The sequence below is a fragment of the Saccopteryx leptura genome, chromosome 6 (assembly GCF_036850995.1).
Source record: "Saccopteryx leptura isolate mSacLep1 chromosome 6, mSacLep1_pri_phased_curated, whole genome shotgun sequence".
In the NCBI taxonomy this organism is placed as follows: Eukaryota; Metazoa; Chordata; class Mammalia; order Chiroptera; family Emballonuridae; genus Saccopteryx; species Saccopteryx leptura.
In genome coordinates this window covers 51,587,327-51,614,342 of record NC_089508.1, presented here as the reverse complement: position 1 = coordinate 51,614,342, position 27,016 = coordinate 51,587,327, and the positions used below count along the sequence as shown (strand labels likewise).

At 42.9% G+C, this 27,016-nt stretch overlaps 1 protein-coding gene and 1 pseudogene across 1 annotated transcript in view; one reads left to right on the top strand and one right to left on the bottom strand.

Annotated features, from left to right (window-relative positions):
* The window catches only part of IQCH (IQ motif containing H), a 249,284-nt gene that overhangs the window by 200,272 nt on the left and 21,996 nt on the right, over window positions 1-27,016 (top strand). Inside the window, exon 17 of the mRNA XM_066343622.1 lies at window positions 20,563-20,733. Within this exon, the coding sequence (XP_066199719.1) occupies window positions 20,563-20,733 (171 nt within the window). The remainder of the gene's footprint in view (window positions 1-20,562; window positions 20,734-27,016) is intronic.
* Window positions 2,734-3,637, bottom strand: LOC136375703 (large ribosomal subunit protein eL6 pseudogene; annotated as a pseudogene).

Here is a 27,016-nt window from a genome sequence, read left to right as displayed (position 1 = left end):
GAAGCAGAAAGTTGTTATGTGACTTGTCCAAAGTCCCACAGTAAACCACAGGCCTTCCTCTGGCTTCAGAACTATGTAGGAATTGGTGGTGGTTCTGGATGCAACCACCAGCTTCACAATGCTCGCTCGCGTGTTTCCGTCCCCAGGAAAAGAAGAATCTCCAAGGTCAAGCCCAGGAGGGAAAAGCTGGACTCAGAGTCAGGCACAGTTGGATCTGAATCCTAGCCCTGCCACTTAGCTTCGGACTTGGGCACATTTCTGAGTTCTGAGCCTCTACTTCCACTTCTCTAAAATGAGGATATCAATATCTACATACCTACCCCACAAGATTATGAGATGACATGAGAAAATGCTTACTAGAATGCCTTGTACATAATAGGCCCTTTTTTAAAAATTAATTTTAATGGGGTGACATTAATCAATCAGGGTACATAGGTTCAGAGAAAACATCTCCAGGTTAGTTTGACATTTGATTATGTTGCATACCCATCACCCAAAGTCATATAGTCTTCTGTCACCTTCTATCTGGTTTTCTTTGTGCCCCTCCTCTCCCCCCTACCCCTCCCTTCCCCTCCCCACCCTCGGTAACCACCACATTCTTGTCCACGTCCCTGAGTCTCATTTTTATGTCCCACCTATGTATGAAATCATTACAATACCTGACTTCAGCCCTGGCCGGTGGGCTCAGCGGTAGAGCATCAGCCTGGCATGCAGGGGGCCCGGGTTCGATTCCCGGCCAGGGCACCTAGGAGAAGCGCCCATTTGCTTCTCCACCCCCCCCCCTCCTTCCTCTCTGTCTCTCTCTTCCCCTCCCGCAGCCAAGGCTCCATTGGAGCAAAGATGGCCCGGGCGCTGGGGATGGCTCCTTGGCCTCTGCCCCAGGCGCTAGAGTGGCTCTGGTCGCGGCAGAGCGACGCCCCGGAGGGGCAGAGCATCGCCCCCTGGTGGGCAGAGCGTCGCCCCTGGTGGGCGTGCCGGGTGGATCCCGGTCGGGCGCATGCGGGAGTCTATCTGACTGTCTCTCCCCGTTTCCAGCTTCAGAAAAAATACAAAAAAAAAAAAAAAAAAGAAAATACCTGACTTCAAATTATATTATAGAGCCACAATAATCAAAACAGCATGGTATTGACAGAAAAATAGACAGACCAATGGAACAGAATAGAAAGCCCAGAAATAAAACCACATGTATATGGTCAAATAATTTTTGATAAAGGGGCCAACAACACACAATGGAGAAAAGAAAGCCTCTTCAACAAATGGTGCTGGTAAAACTGGAAAACCATATGCAAAAGAATGAAACTCTACTACAGTTTGTCCCCTTGTACTAAAATTAATTCAAAATGGATCAAAGACCTAAATATAAGAAGAAAACATAGGTACTAAACTCACGGACCTTGGTTACAAAGAGCACTTTATGAATTTGACTCCAAAGGCAAGGGAAGTGAAGGCAAAGATAAATGAATGGGACCACATCAGACTGAGAAGCTTTTGCACAGCAAAAAAAACTGACAATAAAACAAACAGACAGCCAACTAAATGGGAGATGATATTTTCAAACAACAGCCTAATATCTAAAATATACAAAGAACTCATAAAACTCAACAACAAACAAGCAAACAATCCAATAAAAAATGGGAAGAGGACATGAACAGACACTTCTCCCAGGAAGAAATACAAATGGCCAACAGATATATGAAAAGATGCTCATTTTCATTAGCTATTAGAGAAATGCAAATCAAAAGTACAATGAGATACCACCTCACACCTGTTAGATTAGCTATTATCAACAAGACAGGTAATAACAAGTGTTGGAGAGGCTGTGGAGAAAAAGGAACCCTCATCCACTGTTGGTGAGAATGTAAAGTAGTACAACCATTATGGAGGAAAGTATGGTGGTTCCTCAAAAAATTAAAAATAGAACTACCATATGACCCAGCAATCCCTCTATAGGGTATATACCCCCATAACTCAAAAACATTGGTACATAAGGACACGTGAAGCCCCATGTTCATTGCAGCATTGTTCACAGTGGCCAAGACATGGAAACAACCATAATCGGCCCTTAATATGCAATAATCTCCCTCCCATTTTCCTTCCACAAGCCTCCCTCCTAGAGTGTGTCCTCCATGTGGTCAAATCGGCAGCTTTCTAAATATTGCTGTCATCAATAAAGAAAATATGTTGGCATGATGGTGTGTGCTGAATCTTTCAAACACAAAGTCCAAAGACAACAAAGGCAAAGTGATGGGATCCAGATTCATCTCGCAGATAACCAGCTCCAAAAGGTCCCATTATGGTAAATAGGCCTCAGCCCCCAGCCAATGAATAAGGATTCCTTATGGGATTACTGGATTAAAGTAAAGGGGATTAGGAAGTGTCTTTATGGGGAGCATAGGGCTTGGGCCACAGACGCCAGGCCAGAGTGCTGGGAGGACCCTGGAATGAGCACCAGGAAGGAAGGAGAAAAGCAGACTTGCCGAAGACAAAGCTCTCTGTGCCACGGGCCACGGACCAGCCCTGCTGCACTTCCGGATTTGACCAGGCCGGGCCCACTCAGTCCAGGAGCTAACACAGAATGGAAGCCAGTGGTGGGAAGTAGGAGGAAGTATACTGTCATTTAAAAAACTGACACTGTGTCCCCAAAGCTGCAGTCAAATGCTCTACCACTGAGCTACCCTGCCGTTGTGTCCCCAAAGCTAATTGACTCTTTTCTTCTTTTTTTTAATAGGTTACTTTTTTAATCAGGTTTTTTGTAAGAAATTCAGAACACCATTTTGTGAGGCTAGAGCCCATTCGTGAGAGCGAACACAGAGCGGAGGTAGCCCTGGAGCTGAGGGACAGCTTTGATTATGGGCAAAATTTGCAAATCCACGGTTTTCTGGTCAACCTTGCGTTGCTCTGTAATCTCGTATCTCTCCTTCTCCATGTCAAAGATCTCGCCCTCCTGGTGTCTGGGCCTGCGCAGCTTCTTCTTCTTGAAGTAGGCATCCGTGAGGTGTTTGGGGATTTTCACACGGCTGATGTCAATTTTGGTGGAGGTGGCGATGACAAATTTCTGGTGTGTTCTACGCAGAGGAACTCGGTTAAGGCACAGAGGTCCAGTCACAAGTAGCAAGCCACTGCTCAGCTGCTTCAGGAAAATCACCCTCCTGCCTCTGTGGCGCCCAGTGAGGATGATCAGAATGGTCCCGGGGGTGATGGTGGCCCGCAGTTTTCTCACATGCTGCCTGAAGGGTTTCTTCCCGTGGCTCAAAAGCTTTCCAGGCACATCTTTAGTAGGATAATATCCAGGCATTTTGTGAAGTTTAACCACTCGGGTACCACCATTCTTGTCGCCACCAACTGGTTTTGTGACAGTAGCAAGAACTTTCTCCTTCTTTTTCTTTTCAATCCTAGATTTAGGGGCCGCATACTTCCTCTTGTACATGGCCTTTCGGGAATACATAGCCGACCGGAAGTACCTGCCAATTCCTCTGACTAGGACAGGGTTTCGGCGGCAGTGGGGCTTCCCCTTCTTAGGCGTCTTGGCCTTGAGGTTGCCCTTCTTAACTTTACCAGCAGCACCAGCCTTCTTGGCTTCAGGTTTCTTCTGAGTATCCGGCTTCTCCATTTTTTCGCCTGCCATCTTGCAAGATGGGAAAAAGCTAACTGACTCTTTATGACAGATGCTAATATATTATCCCTTCCAGCCCATGACAACTTATTGGACCCCAGGTACTAACTCTTGTTGGGCACTGGTTTGCTTTCATGTAGGTAGCAGATATTTTTACCCACATATGGAGAATACCTAGAATAAATTCAGAGGGCAGTTTGAAAGGTGGTTATCACAGACTCTCTCATTCAGTCATTATTTACACCAGTGGTAGTCAACCTGGTCCCTACCGCCCACTAGTGGGCATTCCAGCTTTCATGGTAGCCAGAAGCAGAGCAACCAAAGTATAAATAAAAAGAGATTTAACTATAGTAAGTTGTTTTATAAAGATTTATTCTGCCAAACTTAGCAAAAATCTGACATAAAGTACTTGGTAAGTAATTATTATTATGTGTTTTAACTTGCTGTAACTCTGCTTTATAAATTTTATAAAGTAAAGTTACTTCCCTACTTTATAAATCACCATTACTGTGGAACTGGTGGGCAGTTAGAAAATTTTACTACTAACAGAGATACAAAAATGGGTGGTAGGTATAAAAAAGTTGACTACCGGGATTTTGAAGATGGCAGCAGAGTAGGCGGACGCACAGATGCCCAACTCTCAACACCAAACTGGAATACAAATCAATTTAGGAAAAATCAGCATGAAAATCCAACACTGAACTGCAAGAACAGCTCTCAAAAACCAAGGAGCAAAGAGGAGGCCACAATAATCCTGGTAAGGAGTGCCTGAATCTCCTGTGCTTACAGGAACGGAGGGGGGGAGGTGAGGCTGAGAGCCCAGAGAGGATTTCACAGAGGAAAAAGAGCAGAAACTACTGCTCACAGCCACTTACCTGGCGACCAGGGAGCAAGGTGGGTTGAAAAGACCAGCTTATCTCCCAAGTGGAAAGGACAAGGAGAGGGACAGACTGTGAGGGGCTAAGGTATGCAAGAAACGAAATAAAAAAACTGACTCATTCGTGCTGGAGGCGGCCATAGCTGGGGGAGGGACTGAACCTTTCACAAAACAGAGCTGAAGTGCTTCCGGATCAGAGATCTCCGGACATCTATCCAGCTCCAATCAGCGCAACAAGACACAGCTGAAAACAAGAAGTGGGGAGGAGGGGCAGTAACTCAGGTCTCCATGGAGATCTGAGATATACCTCCCCCTACTGAAGCTGAGAAAAAACCCTGCCCCCAGTGAGATTAGTTGGTGGAAGAGACCTTCAGCGTCTCAGGTTACACCCACAGCATTCCTGGTTACAGTTTCAAGGAAGCCCCCTGCTGAGATCAGTTAACAAGACTATCACCTGTTAAGAAAACAAACAAATCAAGACTTCAAAGCTGCCCAAATCCGAAAGTGGATTACAAATAATAGCTGATACCAACCCAAGAAGACCTAGAAATAACACAACTGAAAACTGGAGGCAGACAACACCAAGCCTAGTCTCAACCAACTCTACAAATAAAACACCATTATGAGAAGACAAAGGAGTGCAACCCAAATGAAACCACAAGAGACACCTTTGAGAGATGAGCTGAGTGATATGGAAATAATCAAACTTCCAGATGCGGAGTTCAAAATAATGATTGTAAGGATGCTTAGGGATCTTAGAACAACAATGGAGGGGCAGTTTGAAAACCTAAATAAAGAAATAGCAAGTATAAAAAAGGATATTGAAATATTAAAAAAGAATCAGTCAGAGATGACAAATACAATATCAGAAATGAAGACCACAATGGAAGGAATTAAAAACAGGATGGATACAGCTGAGGATCGAATCAGCGAGTTGGAGGACAACTGGAATGAAGGCATGAAAGCAGAGAAGAAAAGAGAAAAGAGACTCAAAAAGTCAGAGGAAACACTTAGAGAGCTATGTGACAACATGAAGAGAAATAACATCCGCATCATAGGGGTTCCTGAAGAAGAAGAAAAAGAACAAGGGATAGAGACTTTGTTCAATCATATCATAACTGAAAACTTCCCTAAATTAATGCAAGAGAAACTCTCACAAGTCCAAGAACCACAGAGAACTCCATTAAAGAGAAACCCAAAGAAACCTACACCAAGACACATCATAATTAAAATACCAAAGCTAAGCGATAAAGAGAAAATATTAAAAGCTGCAAGAGAAAAAAAAGTTATCACCTACAAAGGAGCCCCCATAAGGATGACATCCGACTTCTCAACAGAAACACTTGAGGCCAGAAGGGAATGGCAAGAAATATTCAAAGTAATGCAGAACAAGAACCTACAACCAAGACTACTTTATCTAGCAAGGCTATCGTTTAAAATCGAAGGAGAAATAAAAAGCTTCCCAGACAAAAAACAACTCAAGGAATTCATTACAACCAAACCAACGCTGCAGGAAATGTTAAGGGGCCTATTGTAAACAGATTAAAGTTGGAAAAGAATATAACAAAAAAAAGGAATACACCTTTAAAGAAGAAAATGGCAATAAACAACTACATATCAATAATAACCTTAAATGTAAATGGATTAAATGATCCAATCAAAAGACATAGGGTAGCTGCGTGGATAAGAAAACAGGACCCATACATATGTTGTCTACAAGAGACACACCTTAGAACAAAAGACACACATAGATTGAAGGTAAAAGGATGGAAAAAAAACATTTCATGCAAAAGGAAATGAAAAAAAAGCTGGGGTAGCAATACTTATATCAGACAAATTGGACTTTAAAACAAAGGATATAGTAAGAGATAAAGAAGGCCACTACATAATGATAAAGGGAGTAATCCAACAGGAAGATATAACTATTATAAATATCTATGCACCTAATATAGGAGCACCCAAATATATAAAACAGACTTTGATGGATTTAAAGGGCGAGATCAACAGCAATACTATAATAGTAGGGGATTTTAATACCCCACTAACATCACTAGATAGATCCTCAAGAAAGAAAATTAACAAAGAAACAGCAGACTTATTGGAAACACTAGATCAACTTGATTTAATAGATATCTTCAGATCCTTTCACCCTAAAGCAGCAGAATATACATTCTTTTCAAGTGCTCATGGTACATTCTCTAGGATAGACCACATGTTAGGGCACAAAAGTGCTCTCAACAAATTTAAGAAGACTGAAATCACATCAAGCACTTTCTCCGATCACAACGGCATGAAACTAGAAATGAATCACAGCAGAAAAGCTCAAAAATTCTCAAACACATGGAAACTAAATAGCAGGGTGTTAAATAATGAATGGATTAAGAATGAGATCAAAGAAGAAATAAAAAAATTCCTAGAAACGAATGACAATGAGCATACAACAACTGAAAATTTATGGGACACAGCGAAAGCAGTGCTGAGAGGGAAGTTCATAGCACTACAGGCACACTTTCAGAAGCTAGAAAAAGCTCAAATAAACAACTTAACCCTGCATCTAAAAGAATTAGAAAAAGAACAGCAAGTAAAGCCTAAATGTAGTAGAAGGAAGGAAATAATAAAGATCAGAGAAGAAATAAATGACATAGAGGCTAAAGAAATAATACAGAGGATCAATGAAACTAGGAGCTGGTTCTTTGAAAAGGTAAACAAGATTGATGAACCTTTAAGTAGACTCACCAAGAAAAAGAGAGAGAGGACTCAAATAAATAAAATTAGAAATGAGAGAGGAGAAATAACAACTGACACAACAGAAATACAAAATATTGTAAGAAAATACTATGAAGAACTGTATGCCAAAAAACTAGACAACCTAGATGAAATGGACAAATTCCTTGAAACATACAATCTTCCAAAAATCAATCTGGAAGAATCAGAAAACCTAAACAGACCGATTACACCAAATGAGATCGAAACAGTTATCAAAAAACTCCCAACAAAGAAAAGTCCAGGGCCCGATGGCTTCACAACGGAATTCTACCAAATATTCAAAGAAGAACTAACTCCTATCCTTCTCAAACTATTTCAAAAAATTCAAGAGGAAGGAAGACTTCCAAGCTCCTTTTATGAGGCGAGCATAATTCTGATTCCAAAACCAGGCAAAGACAACACAAAGAAAGAAAATTATAGGCCAATATCTCTGATGAATATAGATGCTAAAATCCTCAACAAAATATTAGCAAACCGGATCCAACAATATATGGAAAAAATCATACGCCATGATCAAGTGGGATTTATTCTGGGGAGGCAAGGCTGGTACAATATTCGTAAATCAATCAATGTGATTCATCACATAAACAAAAAGAAGGAGAAAAACCATATGATAATTTCAATAGATGCAGAAAAAGCATTTGATAAAATCCAGCACCCATTCATGATCAAAACTCTCAGCAAAGTGGGAATACAGGGAACATACCTCAACATGATAAAAGCCATCTATGACAAACCCACAGCCAACATCATACTCAATGGGAAAAAATTAAAAGCAATCCCCTTAAGATCAGGAACAAGGCAGGGGTGCCCCCTTTCACCACTCTTATTTAACATAGTCCTGGAAGTCCTAGCCACAGCAATCAGACAAGAAGAAGAAATAAAAGGCATTCAAGTTGGAAAATAAGAAGTAAAGGTATCATTATTTGCAGATGATATGATATTGTATATAGAAAACCCTAAAGTCTCAGTCAAAAAACTACTGGACCTGATAAATAAATTCAGCAAAGTGGCAGGATATAAAATCAATACTCAGAAATCAGAAGCATTTTTATACACCAACAATGAACAGTCAGAAAGAGAAATTAAGGAAACAATCCCCTTCACAATTACAACCAAAAAAATAAAGTACCTAGGAGTAAACTTAACCAAGGAGACTAAAGACTTGTACTCGGAAAATTACAAAGCATTGATAAAAGAAATCAAGGAAGATACAAACAAGTGGAAGCATATACCGTGCTCATGGTTAGGAAGAATAAACATCATTAAAATGTCTATATTATCCAAAGCAATCTATAAATTCAATGCAATACCAATTAAAATACCAATGACATACTTCAAAGATATAGAACACATATTCCAAAAATTTATATGGAACCAAAAGAGGACACAAATAGCCTCAGCAATCTTAAAAAAGAAGAATAAAGTGGGAGGTATCACACTTCCTGATATCAAGTTATACTACAAGGCTGTTGTACTCAAAACAGCCTGGTACTGGCATAAGAACAGGCATATAGATCAATGGAACAGAACAGAGAACCCAGAAATAAACCCACAGTTCTATGGACAACTGATATTTGACAAAGGAGGTAAGGAAATACAATGGAGTAAAGACAGCCTCTTTAACAAATGGTGTTGGGAAATTGGACAGCTACCTGCAAAAAAATGAAACTAGATCACCAGCTTACACCACTCACAAAAATAAACTCAAAATGGATAAAAGACTTAAATGTAGGCCGTGAAACCATAAGCATCTTAGAAGAAAACATAGGCAGTAAGCTCTCGGACATCTCTCGGAGCAATATATTTGCTGATTTATCTCCACGGGGAAGTGAAATAAAAGACAGGATAAACAAATGGGACTATATCAAACTAAAAAGCTTTTGCACAGCTAAAGACAACAAGAACAGAATAAAAAGACAAACTACACAATGGGAGAACATATTTGACAATACGTCTGATAAGGGGTTAATAACCAAAATTTATAAAGAACTTGTAAAACTCAACACCAGGAAGACAAACAACCCAATCCAAAAATGGGCAAAAGAGATGAATAGACACTTCTCCAAAGAGGACATACAGATGGCCAATAGGCATATGAAAAAATGCTCAACATCACTAATCATTAGAGAAATGCAAATTAAAACCACAATGAGATATCACCTCACACCAGTCAGAATGGCGCTTATCAACAAAACAACACAGAATAAGTGCTGGCGAGGATTTGGAGAAAAGGGAACCCTCCTGCATTGCTGGTGGGAATGCAGACTGGTGCAGCCACTGTGGAAAACAGTATGGAGATTCCTCAAAAATCTGAAAATCAAACTGCCTTTTGACCCAGCTATCCCACTTTTAGGAATATACCCCAAAGACACCATAGAACGGTTCGAAAAGGAGAAATGCACCCGCATGTTTGTGGCAGCTTTGTTCACAATAGCGAAGATCTGGAAACAGCCCAAGTGTCCGTCAGAGGACGAGTGGATTAAAAAGCTTTGGTACATATATACTATGGAATACTACTCAGCCATAAGAAATGATGACATTGGATCATTTACAATAACATGGATGGACCTTGACAACATTATACGGAGTGAAATAAGTAAATCAGAAAAAAAAAACTAAGATGAATCCATACATAGAAGGGACATAAAAATGAGACTCAGAGACATGAACAAGAATGTGATGGCAACAGGGGCGGGAGGTTGGGGGAGGGGGGAGGGGGTGAAGAAGGAGAGAGGGGTTAGGGGAGGGGAGGGGCACAAAGAAAACCAGATAGAAGGTGACAGAAGACAATTTAACTTTGGGGGAGGGGTATACAGCACAATCAAATGTCAAAATAATCTAGAGATATTTTCTCTCAACACATGTACCCTGATTTATCAATGTCACTGCATTAAATTTAATAATAAAAAAAAAAAGTTGACTACCCCTGATTTACACAGTCAAGTAGGACAAACAAGTGGCCATGTAAATTGTGTAGGTATCCTTCCAAAAATGGGTCTTCTGGAAACTGGTGTGTGTGGGTGTGTGGGTGTGAGGGTGTGTAGGTGTGTAACATTTTTATTGGGCTATTACATGCCAAAGAATTCACCCTATAAAAGCAGATACTGCAGTGGTTTTTAGTATATTCACAAAATTATATAGCCATCACCAGTATCTAATTTTAGACCCTTTCCCTTATGTACAAAACAATCCCTGAACCTACTGGAAATCATTCCCCATGCCCTGTTCCTCCCAGCCAGTAGAAACCATTTTTTTGTCTCTATGGATTTCTCTACTCTGGACATTTCATATAAATGGCATCATCCAATATGTGGTCTTTGTGACCGGCTTCTTTCACCTAACATGATGTTTTCAAGGTTCATCATATTGTAGCATGAATCAAGGCTTCATTCTTTTAAATGGTTGAGTAATATTCGACTGTGTGGATATATATCACATTTTATTTATCTGCTGATCAGTTGGTGGACATTTTTTACTATTATAATGTTATGAACATTCATGTACAAGTTTTTGTGTGTACAAGTTTTCATTTTTCCTGGTTATATACGTAGGAGTAAAATTGATGGGTCATAGGGTAGTTGAGAGTTTAACTTTCTGAGGAACTGCCGAACTGTTTTTTTAAGTGGTTGCGCTGTTTTACAATCTTACTAGCAATGTATGAGGGTTCCAATTTCTTCATGTCTTTGTCCTCACTTGCTTTTTTATTTAAGCCATCCTTGTGGGTTTGAAGTGATACTTCCGTCAGGCTGGAGGGCTGTGCTAGGCGTTGTGCAGCATACAGAGGTGAATTAGAGAAGTCCCTGTTTCCGTCTCATTCTCCTCTCCAGGAATTTCCAAATGTAAACAAACTTGCCTTGGACTTGAAATCGTGAGCTCTGAGCTCTGATCTGAACTCAGCTCCCAACCAGATCTCTTTCTCTCTTGAGCCTCGTGCCTGGAGTGTGAGGGGGCTAGCATAGGCCAGCTCCAAGGCCATAGCTCTGACATTCTGTGTTTCTTTTGTACATACTCTGCATCTGAGGTAGTTCTTTGCTTAAAAACAAACAAACAAACAAGCAAACAAACTGATTTGCCGGAGCCATTAAGGAAACTGGGAAGGGAAGGTGAACTCTGTGCCAACTCATTGCACTGACAGAACCAGTGCAGTGCGTTCACCTTCATCTCACTTCGCACACTGTCCTCCCATCCACAGGATCTGCGCACAGGAATCCTCCCCACTAAGAGCTATCGAACAAGAGCTTTCTGCTTTCATGCAAGAATTTTAGAGATTATCTGAAGTAACTTTAAAGAATACTTCTCAACTTAGCAAAGCATTTACCAGCCCTGACATTTACCGCATGAAAATTAAGGAAGGAGAATTTCTATCTTCAGCATGGGATTATTATATTGAATTGCATGGAGGAAGCATATACAATTACTAGTCCTAGAAACCTATATATACCTATAAACCTAGAAACCTGGTTATAACAATTGGGTTTTCACATTTAGTATAGTTTAGTGCTTAAACTCTAAGAAAATGGTCTTCCCAGCCCTGGCTGGTGGATCAGTGGATAGAACAGCATATGGACATCCCAGGTTAAATTCCTATCCAGGGCACATAGGAGAAGCGACCATCTGCTTCTCCCCCCCCCTCCCTCTTCTCTTCCTCTTCTGCTCCAGCAACCAGTGGCTCGAATGGTTCAAGCGTGGCACCAGGCACTAAGGATAGCTCCACTGGATCGCATCAGCCTTAGGCACTAAAAATAGCTTGGTACTTGAGCATCATCCCCAGATGGGGTTGCTGGGTAGATCCCAGTCAGGGTGCATGTGGGAGTCTGTCTCACTATCTCCCCTCCTCTCACCTAAAAAAAACTGCTCTTCCAGAAATTCACAATAAAAAATAAGAAAATACTTAAAAAAAAAAAAAGAAATGAGTAATTCTGTTTGTTATGAATCCAAATAATATCAGTTAGGCCACCTGTCTTCAAAGTAATAGAGGGAACATGATAAATTTATAGAGGAAGTAAAAGAAACTTGGAAAAGGAAGCAGAGAAGGCAAGAGTATATGATAAGATTTGTGATTTTTTTTTTTTTTTTTTTTTTTTACAAATGTGAAAAACACAAATGTAGCTGTTGATGATGCAGGTTTAATTTCAATAGTTTCCATTAATTTTTAGTGTAGTGCCTGCAAATCCTGAAAATATTTCCAAAGTCACAGAGAAGTTTCTGGAACCACCACAACAAAAAATCAGGCTAGTAATGCTGGTAACTTGGTGTCATGGAAAGCACTGGACCAGGAGTCAGAAAACTCAGGCTTTTATCCCAGCTCTTCCCCTGAGGGACGTGAGCAAATCAGTTCACCTCCCAGAGTCGCCAGCCATCAATGAGGATGTGGGAGAGAGGGAGGTCACTGTCGGTCTGCAGGACGGAGCCTGGAGGGTTTTTAGTGTTAGAGATCCCATTACCCTATATCATGTCAAACGTATTAAATGCACTCTCACGGAATAAACATAACTGAGTAAGAATTATGTTGCATTTAATTGACATGCGAATTTGGTTGATTTTTCTTTTTAATGTTTATTGTTCTCTGTAGTTTTCTTATTTGGGAGCCAGTCACTTTTTCTTTTTCTCCAGAATCCAAACATTTTGAAGGCCTTTGAAAGTCGTGGAAGGGTTAAGCATGGTGGACTACTGGGCTTTGAGTGTTCGGTAGCAGCGCCCAGATTTTTTTTTTTTTTCTGCCTCTGGCCCCAGGACTGCAGAGGCCCAATATAAGGCAGTGTCCAGGGTGGATGGTGCAGGGAATGGTTGCTCTCTAGTTGCTCAGAGATAGCCTCGTGCAGTGGTGATTTAAATCGTGCCCAGAAAGATAAGGCGGATTAATAGAGACAGCAAGGAAGGCCTCTAAGATGAAATCTGAGAGCCACAACTGTTGATCAGGGCCCAGGATGTCCAGGATGACTGTCCCACATAGCAGCAGTGCTTCGCCTCTCCAAGAGTCTGGGCCATCCCAGCAACTGCCACTAGGTGGCAACATGCTAAGAGGCTGCAATCCTCTCTGCCTATAGACTTTTTTATGTATTTCAAACAATTCTTAACAAATATCATAATCACATTAACATTTTATTAACTGAAAATTATTACAGTGCACTGTACCTCCTTCTTTAACATGAAGTTATCAGGTGTGTTATTTACCACAAAGAGAGCTTGATGTTGCCCGGTGATTCAGAGACCAAAATGAGAAGGGATGTCACTAAGAAAATATGTTCTCAGTATGAAAGCCAGGATTCTGAGCCTGTTTTTAAACAGCATCTGAGAAGAGGTAAATGTGCTCCTAGTCTTAGAAAAGCAAGCAAGAACACTAAAGTCAAGAGCCAAGCAAGGGAGTTCTTACGCCTGCCCCAGACTCTGACCCTGACAGGCAAGAAGTCTGGGTCCAAAGAGATTTGTGCCTGACAGACCCCATAATACTAGTCTCACACAGTGTCTCACATAGCCATGCATCCTCACAAGCCCTCAGGAATAAAGGCCTTCACAGATATGTCTATGTTAATAGACAGGGAAGCTGAGGCCGGAGGGAAGGAAGATGAGAGCATGCAGACCGTGAAGGGCAAGGCCATCTCTCCCACGGAAGGCCTGTAACTCTGGTCCCGTGGAAGGCCTGTAACTCTGGCCCCGTGTAAGGCCTGTAACTCTGGTCCCGTGGAAGGCCTGTAACTCTGGTCCCGTGGAAGGCCTGTCACTCTGGTCCCGTGGAAGGCCTGTCACTCTGGTCCCCTGGAAGGCCTGTCACTCTGGTCCCGTGGAAGGCCTGTCACTCTGGCCCCGTGGAAGGCCTGTCACTCTGGCCCCGTGGAAGGCCTATAACTCTGGCCCCGTGGAAGGCCTGTCACTCTGGCCCCGTGGAAGGCCTGTCACTCTGGTCCCGTGGAAGGCCTGTCACTCTGGTCCCGTGGAAGGCCTGTCACTCTGGTCCCGTGGAAGGCCTGTCACTCTGGTCCCACGGAAGGCCTGTAACTCTGGTCCCGTGCTCTTCCCATTCCAGCGAAGCCACTTGCCTCTACCACCTCTTTGCTCTCTACTGTTACCGTGTTGGCCCAGCCACCATCTTCCCTCACCCAGATCACTGCAATAGCCTCCTAACTGACTGGCCTCCCTCTTTCCATCCTTGACCCCTCATGGTCTCTTCTTCTCCTCACCGCCAACAAAGCAACCCTTTAAAAACATAAGTTAGATCATGTCAGCTCTCAGCTCAATACGTCACAATTGATTCCCGGCTTCACAGTTGTAAGTAGAAAATAATCCCTTGGCTTTGTTTGCAGCCAAAACAGTAAGGACAGAGGGAGCCTTGGCCTACTCAGGGCTGCATTTCTCAGCAAGCAGAGGAGCTGGGCAGGTGGCCTGGCCTCTGCAGCTTAGGCATAACACGGGACTGACTGAGGGCTTGGTCTTGCTCTAGAAAGAAGCAAGTGGTCCAATGGAGGATTTCCTGTCTGATGGGGACTGTGAATAAAGACATGAGCGTGGGCAGGAGAGTGGCACACACTGCCCTGGGCCAGGCCAGGCAGCTGAGGAGAGGGCACTGCCATGCCCTCTGTACTCGGTGCCATCTCTGTGGATGGATGGCACAGTCTCAGTGCCGCCTCTCTCAGCTGCCTTTGTTTGAGGATCAGTATCTTCAAAAATTCTCCACGAGGGAGAAAGATTCACAATGCCCAGTTAGCCTCATAGGTGCAACTGCAGGCAGAGAGGTCCACCAGGACTCTTAGCCCCGTGATTAGTCGAGGAAAGTATGATCCAAAAAGGTGACTTGCTGAGGATCACAACCATTTGTCTCAGACCTGGGACTAAGAGCTAGGGCCTTTAGCAGGTCACTCATCCTTCTGGAAGCCCAGGTTCTTGTTCTTATTCAGAGAAGGAGGTGTGGGGGAGAGGAGGTGGAGAAGAGAAAACCTGGGGATGGGTTTGCAAAATATCTACAGATTCTTAAAGCTCTGAAGTTCTTTGAGTCTTCAACAAATGTCACTTGATCTATAAATGAGTCTCTTGGTCCCATACCTGCCCTGGTGCCCATAAGAGAAGGTTGAGAAGACCAAACTCTTTTTTTTTTTTTTTTTTTTTTTTTTAGAGAGAAGAGGGGGGGGGGGGGCGGAGCAGGAAGCATCAACTCCCATATGTGCCTTGACCAGGCAAGTGCAGGGTTTTGAATCGGCGACCTCAATGTTCCCAGGTTGACGCTTTATCCACTGCGCCACCACAGGTCAGGTAGAAGATCAAACTCTTGCTACGGAACTTTATTTGCACTTGGAGACAGTCACAGAATATGGGGTCTGAGCACATCTGCCCACATCTGCACGTTTTGCCACCCATCCATCCTGCCTGTCACAGGAAAGTGGCAGGAGCAGCAGGGGTGAGCAGGCGGCCTCCATCTGCCTAAAACACCTAAGGCAAAAAGGGCTCAATACCGGGCCTCTCTGTCACACCTCCCCACACAGAAGCATGCTCTTAGCTTTTCATCCTATAGCTTGTGGTCCAAACAGGGCCCAGAGCTTGGGAACAGAACAATTCTGGGCAAGTTTGCCTCTGCCAGACCCTGTCTTCTGGTTTCACAAGCTTATGTATTGAATAAAAGTGATAAGTTTGCTGTAGCTTCTTGGTTTTGCCCTCTGCCTTGTGTTCTGCCGCTGTCCCAGGTCTCCCAAAGCAGCTGCAGTGAACAATGCGTCCAGGGCAGAGCCAATGAGGGCCGTGGAGCACTGAGCATCCGCAGCACTTCTCCCTCCCCCACCCTCCCCACTGGCTCTGCCCTTACTGAAGTTGCAATGGACTTTTTGCAACCAATTCAGTAGAAATAGAATGTAAGCCACAGATGTAAGCCACATGTGTCATTTTTATTTTCTGTAGCCTCATTTTTTTTAATTTTTATTTTATTTATTCATTTTTAGAGAGGAGAGAGAGAGAGAGAGAGAGAGGAGAGAGACAGAGAGAAGGGGGGAGGAGCTGGAAGCATCAACTCCCATATGTGCCTTGACCAGGCAAGCCCAGGGTTTCGAACCGGCGACCTCAGCATTTCCAGGTCAACGCTTTATCCACTGCGCCACCACAGGTCAGGCCCTCTGTAGCCTCATTTATAAATAGATGAACATAATGTTAATATTTATTATTTAATCAAATATAACCAAAATATTATCATTGGACATGTAACTAGTATTAAATAGTATTTATGAATATTTCACATTCTTTTTACCTCCCTAGTCTTCAAAATCTGGTGCGTATTTTATATTTATAGCACACTTCAATTTGAACCAGCCACATTTCAAGTGCTCAGGAGCCACAAGTGGCTAGTGGCTACCATATTAAATAGTGTCAATTTAGAATATGCTTAAAAGTATATAATTTCACTATAACATAATTCTGCTAATATTAACAATAGGCTTTTATCATTTTGTTATATGCTCATCTACTCTTCCTTATGCATATTATTTTTGCAAAGTTGAAGTCATATTGTCCATACAACTTTATATCCTTCTCTTGCTGTTTTGTGATATCTTCCTATATCATCAAAGGTTATTCACAATCATTATCTTTAGTGATAATATCACAGACTATCCTATCACTTGACTGTGTCAAAATCTTCTTAACCAATGTCCAAATATTGGACAGCTGCAATTTATCAATATTACAAGTAATGCTGAGATGAGTATTTTTATGTTGCTTGTGCTTCTTAAGGCCTTGATGTCAATCTCTCTGGTAGTCTAGCTTTTTTTTTTTAACAAAATGATTTTTGAATATCATCAATCAGTCAAGGAGCTATCAGCATGTGACTTATGACTGGGAGCTGAAACACCTTGGTTTCTCATCCCACACCTTTGATGCCTGGCTCTGCAACCTCAGGCCAGTCACTTCACTTCTCACACCACAGTTGCTCCATTTAGAAAAGGAACTGATTATGTTAGATGATTTTTAAGGGTCTTTCCAGCCTTAACCTTAAGTGAGGTTTTCTCCTCACCCTCACATCTAATCAATTAACCTGTCGATCTAGTCATTTCAAGTCCTGCAAACCTGATCACAGCTACCTCCTAAACCTTCTAAAATCCATCCACTTCTCCTCATCCCCACTCGCAGTGCCTTTGTGCAGGCTGCCCTCATCACTCACCCGAACTGTGATGGGCGTGTCCAGTGCAGCGGGAGGTTAGGTTCTAAAGCTAACGTTGAAATCTGAAATCAAGAATAAGATTAGTGAGATACATGCGAAAGCCTGGTGCTGGCACAGAGGAGACGTTTAATGAGTGAGTATCTGCTGCATTCGAATCTGAAACCAGCTTCAGGAGACCCATCCTGCTTCTGAGAGGTTGCCCAGGAGTTCACAGTGAGGTGCGAGCCTAGCCCTGCCCCAGACATAGGGTGCCGTGGGAAGACAAAGACTTGGTAGCTTCCCCAAAGGAGCTGGCAGTCTAGAGGGGGAGATGGGAACCCCTGCACACAAAACAAGCATGCCTCAGGCGGTGTCTGCAATGGAAAAACCAGATGGAGAACAGAACAATTATCTGAGCAATTCAGGCAAGCCTGCTGTTGAGGAAAGGGCTTAAAGAAATGTGCTCTATTTCTTTTGTGAACTAAGGGGATGGGGCAGCCTGGGGAGGCAAGACTACTTGGCTCTGAAAGATCAGAGTTCTGGCCAGTGCTCTATAATCTTAGGCAAACCCTGAAGCCACTTTCTTTTTTTCCCCCCTCAGTAACGTTCAGTTATCAAATGGAAACAGAGTAATACCAATCTTGCCCAAACCTAACAACCTACCTATTAGATTGAGTTGTTGTGAAATGATTATGATTATGAATGGGGAAACAGTTATTAAATGGGGCAAACTAACTGCTACACAGGCAACTGAAACCGTGTCTCCTAAGATCCTACTCCTCCTAAAGGAAATGTTCAGTAATTGTAAACAACATTTGTATCGAATTTTATCATGAAGTAGGCAATTTTATGTGCATTTCTTTTCTTTTGTTTTTAAAATCCCATAGGTGTTACCATTTGTTCCTTTTACACTTAAGGATACTGAGAGGGAGGGAGCTTCAATAAGTCGTTCCAGTTTACACTCTGTGAGGGCCAGAGGCGGGTCCTCCAACTCCTTGGTTCTCCCTTTCCCCCCACACGGAGCCTTCTCATTAAAATCCTTCTCACCAAAGCATCAATATAATTAACAGAAATGTGAATCGTGCTGTTATAGTCATCTCCCTTTGATCACAGACACTGAAACACCAAGACCGAGGCTCTGAAAAACGGCCCGACCCGCGAGAATAGCAAGTTCACTCTCTCAGATTAAGGAAAAGTAGCTGTCCCCATCCAATTTGCATTTTATGCCAGCCAGCAGGAAATATCTACCGTTGACAAATAGGATATTTACAACTGCAGCAGATACTTGGCAGTTAGTTTTTAACAACTGTTGCAAATGTGATTTATTTGCTATTATGAAAGGGCATTACTGTGCAAACATGACTCCTGAAATTAGCTTCAGTTTAGCAAGGGGCCTTGACAGCTTGACCTCTTAATATCCTTATAATGATGCCATTTACATTCAATGCTTACTCAAGTCACTCACTGCTCCATTTGTTTGGGAGGAGTCCACTCTAGGGCAGATGTATTATGTATTTTAACATACCGAGTTGGTGTATGGGGCACATGCAGGCCTTCTAAGAGGAAAGAAATGTTTGATCAAGTCTTCATGAAAATGTGTTAGTTTCCAACTTCCTACAGTGAAAATGCATTACTCCTAATTACAGCATACTCCAGAAATACAATACTTCATGTTTTCTCCACAAGACATTTCCATGGCATGGATTATATTAAACAAGAGCATGTTTTGATCCTCTGCAACTTTAGCTTTTAATTTGACTGGGAAACTGGGTAAAGGTTGGTTTGGGCCAAGATCAGCGCTGTCTCCTCCAGGAGGGAATGGTAGGAGGGTAAACTGGAAGCCAGGCAGAACTGGGTTCAAATCCTAGCACCGCCGCTTCCTAGCTGAGCGGACTTGAACCTCTATTTCTTCATCAGTGACATGGGGATGTTATTTTTTTAGGTTATTATCAAGATTTGGGGTGTTTCTGAAGCACCTGGCACATTGTAGGTACTTGATTCCAGCCACATCGGTGTGGCTTTTCAAAGCTCTAATGTCACTTCCTCCGTGATGCAGTCCTGACTTCGCTAGACAAGCTCTGTCTGTCCTTGCTTTCTGCTTCGGTAGTACTTCGTTCCATCCCTTTATTATGCCGTGTATTTCGTTGTGTCATGATTAATTAATACATATGTCTCTGTGTTCCCTTCTTGATCACAGAACTTGTGCCAATTTAACCTTGACACTCGGTGACTAGTACAATAATACACCTTAAGCACTGAACTGAGGAGGATTCTAGGGTGCCTCTGCATCCAGTGTGAGCTGGAGGATAACAATGGCAAGCAGAGCGGTCCGCCACAGGAGAGGGGAGAGGTAGCACACGACCTGCTTTTGCCATCTCTAGTGTAGCACATAGTAGATGCTCAGTAAATATCTGTTGAAGGAATTCATGGACATCACTAGTAGTAGCTTACAGTAATGTATAGTTGACGTATGTCTATTTTCAAAGCACTTAAATTTTTATTGCATCATAGTATTCTTCTAATAACCGTGTGATTCAGCTTGTGTGGGTGTTCTCACTGTTTCCCAGTTTAGGATACTGTGACATCGTAGGGCTGTCGAAATGACTGACTTTCCTGCATCCTCACAGTAAAATAGTGGTAGAGCTATGACCACTTGAGGCTGGCCTATATGCCAACCTCACGTTTTCCTCAGTATCATATTAAAATTCCCCGAGAGGCCAGCACTGCTTTTTCTGAAATCAGGACAAACTGCCCTTTTCTCATATTTGCTCCCTCTCCTCCCTCCTCTGCTTGCTCTCCTGTATTTCCCCACCCTCTGAAGCTTCTGTCCAATCTCATTTCTTATTGTAGTAAGCACCGCACTGACCATCTTAGAAATGGCAAAGCACAAGCAGAAAAATCTAAGTGCACGGGAGCATTTAGGAACGGGGAGCCTCCATCAGATTATCTTGGCCAGGTGTTTTCACTTGTGTCACTTCCCACTAGAACCTTGACTCTTCTGATTACAATCAGACTGGAGGCCCCAGCCCTCAGCTGAAGGAAGTAGAAACAAGCAAAAACACCCACTCCGTGAAGTCACATGTTCACAGGTTCTGCTGGGGCTGCTGTGGTTTGGGCTGGTCTGAGTGGGTGTGCCTTCTACCTCCACCCCCCAGGGTCTCATCTGACCTACACTCCTGTTTTCATCAGGTATGGGCAACAGGTCTCGACCTCGCATATAGTGACCAACTGGCCCTGACTCAGCTCACCTTATACCTGACCGACGGCCGTCTGGATTGCAGTTTAAGCACCCTTACAGTGCCCTGCTTTTGTGCCAAGAAAGAGAAGAAATCGAGCCGCATTAATGCTCTGTCAGTGCCGGTAAGCAACTGGAGCTTCCCAGTTCCCCCCAGGTGCTCAGCAATGCTCAGCTGCCACTTAGTGCCGGCAATGTGCCAGGCTCTGAGTCTAGAGACAGGAACGAACCTCAGGCAAGTCACTTAACCTCTGGGAAATGGGTTTCTGGAATATGAGTGCATCGGTCAAAGGACAGGAGAGAGGGCGTTGTAGGAAGAGGAAGAGGAAGATCTGGGTGGAAGGGGGAGCACGTGGAGTTTCCCAGGGTTACATCTGTTTGGTGTTTCCCTCCATTCTCAGCTCACTTCCCTGGGCACGCCCACCTATACCTGCTGCATCAATTACCAGCACCTTTTAACGTATTTTCCTAGCCCCAATCTACAGAATTTCTCTATAAAGTCCTCAAGGTCTATTTAAACCCACATCTGTCATCTCCCTTCCCCATACTTCCTCCTGCTGGGTCAGGTCAGAGGCAGATCGCACCCCGCCCCCACCCCCATCCCTACACCTGGTCAGAGCCCGAGTAGGTGCTAGCTTCAGAAATGCTCACCTCGCTGCTCCAACCCCCCTCCTCTCCCTCCATGCACAGACCGCCTTCGTTTCCACTTGCACTGTCTCCCACGAGGGCTGTAATGCCTCCTCACTAAGGTTCCCCGCCTCCTGTCTCTCCTTCAGCCTCAACAAACACGGGCAAGGTGGCCAAGGTGAAAGCACACTTGAGCAGGTTGTGCTCCCCTACCTGTGACTTTGAAATGACTCCTGTTGTCTTCAGGAAAGCCCCAGCTTCCCAGCTGGGTTAGTGAGGCCTCTCATGATCAGCCTCTCCCCGCGGCCACGCCGGCCCCTCTTGTTGCTAACCCATTGCTGAGGCCGACAGTCCTGGAATGGGCTAAGTGTTACCAACCTCAGAACCCTGGGTAGAAAAGGATAAACCTCCCTGGGGACACTGGGCTAGGTCAGCCATGGAGAAAGGGAACAAACGTCAAGAGGTCCAGGTGGCCCTTGGTGTAGGTTGGATGGGGCTCTCTGGCCACAGACACTCTGACAGCTGCCAGAGGGTTTCTTCTGTCTCTGCAGCAGTGGGTTTCATACCCTTTTTTTTTTTTTTTTTTTTTTTAATAAAGCTCTACTGGAGATCCGAAGAGAACAAACAGATAAAAGAGGAATTCCAGTGGTTACTAGGACCCCATACTGATGCCCTAGAGATTCCATTTCAGAGTAGTTTTCCTGCCCCTCTGCTGAGTCTTTTTGGGTCCAGGAGATACCTCTGGCTTCAAAGAGCCCTTATTTGACAGTCTCTCCGGGTGGTGGGGATGTCGCCTTCCTTGGCAGGAACTCAGGGTACATTTGGATGGGTAGTCTGGAGAGGGTGCCAAATGTCCTAGGGCAGTGGTCCCCAACCTTTTTTGGGGCCACGGACCAGTTTAATGTCAGAAAATATTTTCACGGACCGGCCTTTAGGGTGGGATGGATAAATGTATCACGTGACCGAGACAAGCATCAAGATGTAACAGGGGGAATCTGGTCATTTTTTTAAAGTAAAACATCGTTCAGACTTAAATATAAATAAAATGGAAATAATGTAAGTTATTTATTCTTTCTCTGCGGACTGGTACCAAATGGCCTGCGGACCGGGGGTTGGGGACCACTGTCCTAGGGGACTTAGGCAGTAGCTTTTTCTCCTCCTCAGTCCACTTGTCCTGTGAAGTTCCCAAGCTCACGGAATCCCCTTGGTCTTTTGCTTATTAAGAAGAAAAGTAAAGTTGAACCGAACTGGGGAGGAGAAACAGACCCGTTTTAATGAAGTCCCAGGACCAGCTGAGAATCTCTGAGGTCCAGCCCTACCTACAGACTTCATCCTCACCAAAAGGACCTACGAGACCCTAAGTTCAATGCTAGAGGGAGGGAAAACAGTAAAATGTGAGTCCTTCTGACTTAGCGAACCTACCTCCATGACATTTCTAAAGTGAAGCTGGAAGCTGAGTTAGTATTCAACAGGACGCTTACAGAGACAGTTTGCTGCATTTAAGTATGTTGCTTCAGAAGGCTATAAGCAGAAGTTGTACTTAGAATTAGAAGCACTCTCTAATTTTCCCCATCTTGCCTATAGGTTTCAATCCTAGCTACAGGCAACATACGGGAATTCTCCTGTGATCAAGAGTCTTAAACACTTTTAGGAATTGCCTGTACTCAAGAGGGAAGCATTTGATCTTCAATAAATCAAATGTCTCTACAATCACTGAAGAAAAGCTATGAAGGTTTTCTGATGTAGGGGTAAATGGAAAGTGCTTTTGGTTTTAGGGAGATGAATGAATGTTCTCTCCCTGGTGCCACTGAGCATGTGTGTGTACACACGTGCTCCCATGCACATATATAGGATACATATGTGATAAGCAATTTTTAAAAGAAGCATGCACACTTGCACACACACAATATAATTTGCAACCAAAGTGAAGCTTCCTGAACGAGTGTGAACAGACCGTGATGCCGTTAGGTTTACGACCAGTCAGTTGACAGCCCCCTTTGAAGACTGAAGAAAAAGGAACCACACCAATGAAACCATTATGAGGGCGCATCCAGAACTAACTAACGCCTATAGAGTGTTTCGTCTGGGCCTGTTCCTTTAGGTAATATGCAGTGCAGGAGGGAAGCAAAAACTTCTCTGGACTCTGAAGAGCAGTTAGCCCATGTCAGAAACAGGAGGCAAAGAACTGTCATTAAGAAACCATTTAGACCAGGTGCACATGTTTGTGATCCAGTGTCCTCCACAAATAACCAACTGAACGCAGAAACCAGATCGGATGAGTCCCAGAGGCTCACGTTTTAGAAATGAAAAGGAGGCACCTAACAACTTTTAAACTTTTAATTAACATTCCTTTAGTATGGACATAAATCATTACCCTTTTCTACCTGTTTTTACACCTCCTCTCTGTGACCCCTTCTGTACCCCGGTTGGTGAGTGGCCAAAAGGGACCATCCTTGCAAACATCTTAAAACAACCCAAGTCATTTATAAGCATTTTTAACAGCACATGATCTGTAATGAATGATTAAGTAAAACCTTTTGTGTTAAATTATGACGTTAATAATGATTCTGTCTCCTGTAATTTATTATGAATTCTCAGATGCTTTGGGTTTGATTTTGATAGAATGCAACAACAACGAAGTTTATATGATGACTTTATTTTTAGAACTCCTTCTTTGAAGGAACACATCTCCCCTACCACTGCTGCTACTGTAATTATGTGCAAAACCAATCACTCATTAGAGTTAGGATACATTATCTTCCCGACAGATGAGGCTAAATAAGCAGCACATTAATAATTCAGAGAGCAGTTCATTATGCATGTGGATGCCTCCTTCGTAACTGAAATGAGAACCTCACAGCCTCTGCCAACCCTTAAACAATAGTTCTGTGTTATTGCAACCACATCCGAGTTTACGCTTGTTAAACTGCTACTTGGATTATTTTATCAAACATTCATTTATTTGCGGTCCCTTACTGCCGAGAACAGATTTTGGAAGCTCCTTTTTTTTTAAGTTAATGATTTGAGCAATGGGTGTTATTAATTCTCAGAATATTATAAACATGATTAATTTTCAGGCAGAGATTTATTACATAAGGATTTCGACTATGTCAACTGAAATGCATCACTGTCAAAACAAGTATCATGGCGAAAATAGAATAAGCTCCACACTTCAAGTGCCGGTGCTCAGAACTAAATCAATTTAAATTGTGGCTGAAGCAAAATTATATTCTCCAGTGAAAAGGAGTATTTCCAGCTTCCTTTATTTGGCTCGAAGCATTCTTGTTAGATTGTGATTTAGAAAAGTAGTATAATAAAACTAGATTTCTTCCGATAATATTTTATCGTCTATTCTTCCCCTTGTTTTACCAGAAAAGACTAACCTCTGAAATTCCCCACACATTCCAAATGTGGCCAGTGGGAATTGGGAGTGAAGAGCACTGGTCAGAAGTCAGGGGTCACGAATTCTGAGCCTGAGTCTCCCTCAGTTTCCTCGTTTGTAAAATGAGAGGGCTAAACGACCCCCTAAGTTCTCTTGAGGGATTTGATTTTATGCGGCCTGTACAATGGGGCTCTGTTACCAGGCCTGACCCAGGCAGCCTGTGTACAGTGGGTGCTGGGGGAAACTTGTCCTATAAGGGAATATGGAAGGGCCCGTCCCTCCATACCCCAGACTTCCATTAAAAGGTCTTTTTCTTGCAGACCCTTTTCGAAAGGAGTAGTAAGGTTGTGACAGGTCACCTCCTAACTCCTCGTCAGCCATTCCCTTAGCTTTCAGTTAATACTTCCAGCAAGAATCAACCAGAAGTAAATTCAGCAGGTGTTTACTCAATACCTACGTTGTGCTACTAAGCCCAGAGGCCAGAAAGATGAGGAGCAAAGAGCTCCAGCTTTATTAAAGGACACAGATGGGTCAGCAGATAACTATAATATATTCAATATATAAGGTCTACCGGAAAGTTCTGTCCGTTTCTACCACAACAAGTTTCAACACGTAAGCACATGTTTATTTGGCGCATGTGTGCCTCTCTATTTTTATCACTTAATGTATACATACTGACGTAGCAAATTAACTAAAACAAAGTTGATTCACATTGGTCTTATGTGTGAAGCGATAGTGTACCCATGGCTACTGATAAAGTTCATTTACGCCACTGTAATTTTTACGAATTTCAACAAGGAAGAAATGCTACAGAAGCATGTCTGTCGCATCCACCATATTCCCCGGACTTAGCACCCTCCGACTATCACTTGTTTTTGTCCTTACAAAATTTTTTGAAGGACAAAAAATTCAAAAATGAAGAAGATATCAAACAAGCACTGGTTCAATTTTTTGCATCAAGATAAAACATTTTTCAAAAATGGGATATACAAATTGCCCTCATGCTGGCAAGAAATCATTAATAATAATGGCAATGATATTATTTAATAAAGTTTATTGATGGTAAGAAAAATTTGTATTTTGTTTTATTCCAAAAACAGACAGAACTTTCCAGTAGACCTTATATAATAATATGATATTAACATCCAAAATGTATCAAGCCTTCACTCCAAACCTGGTGCTTCAAGTGCTTTATATGAATCTTTCTACAACCCAATACATTAGACATGTGCCAGTACTATGCTTGTTTTTAGATAAGAAGACAGAGGTTAAAAGATGTTAAGCAACTTGTGGACAGTCACTTGGCAAGCAAGGGTGGAAGTCAAGATTTAAGCTCAGGTCTGTCAGACCTTGTAGCCTGTGTATCTGACCATAGTGTCCAAAGTGCCCTGCACTGGCTGAGAGTCAGCGATCCAACCCCAGGGTGGAGCATAAGCACATCCCTGAAGAAGTCTCTGAAGAGGCCACAGAGAAAGCTCTTCTTCCAAAAGAGGCTTCAACGACCTGTGAAATGAAATTGTTTCCATCATCAACTGGATTCTGATCTGCTCTGAGCTAGGCCAAGGCTCAGTGAGCACTGAATGGGCCAGATGGACATGGAGGAGTCCTCTGATACTATAAAATTCATTTAGATCGTGAAGTCCTTGGCAGATTTTACAGCTTCCAAAGAGAGTAGAGTACATAAGTCAACCTTTTAAAGATGATTTATACTTTGTACAATGCTTTATACTTTAAATAGACGTGAACATATTTGACACCCATGATAACCTCAAGAAATAAAGAAGACAGGTTATCATATCCATTCTACAGATTAGGAAACTGAGGCTATGAAGAGTTAAGTGAGCCTGACCAGGTGGTGGCGCAGTGGATTGAGCGTCAGACTGGAACGCGAAGGACCCAGGTTCGAAACCCAAACATCGCCAGCTTGAGTGTGGGTTCATCTGCTTTGAACAAGGCTCACCAGCTTGAGCCCAAGGTCACTGGCTTGAGCCAGGGGTCACACGGTCTGCTGTAGCCCCCCCCCCATCAAGGCACATGTGAGAAAGCAATCAATGAACAACTAAGGAGCCACAACAAAGAATTGATGCTTCTCATCTCTCTTCCTTTCTGCCGGTCTGTCCCTATCTGTCCCTCTCTCTGTCTCTCTCTGTCTCTGTCACACACAAAAAAAAAAGTTAAATGAGCTGCAGCCAAAGGTTATAAAGTTAAGTGGCAGAGCCCAGTCTTCTGACTCAATGAAAAGATTTATTGGTCAGTTACTCTGCTTTTGTTTTAAGTAATGTCTTTTATTTGTGAAATTATTTTAATTAACAAATGATAATAGGAGCTAACATTTTCTGAGTGCTTACTCTGTGCCAGGCAGTGTTCCAAGGTCTCTGTGTCTCATGTAGCCCTCACAA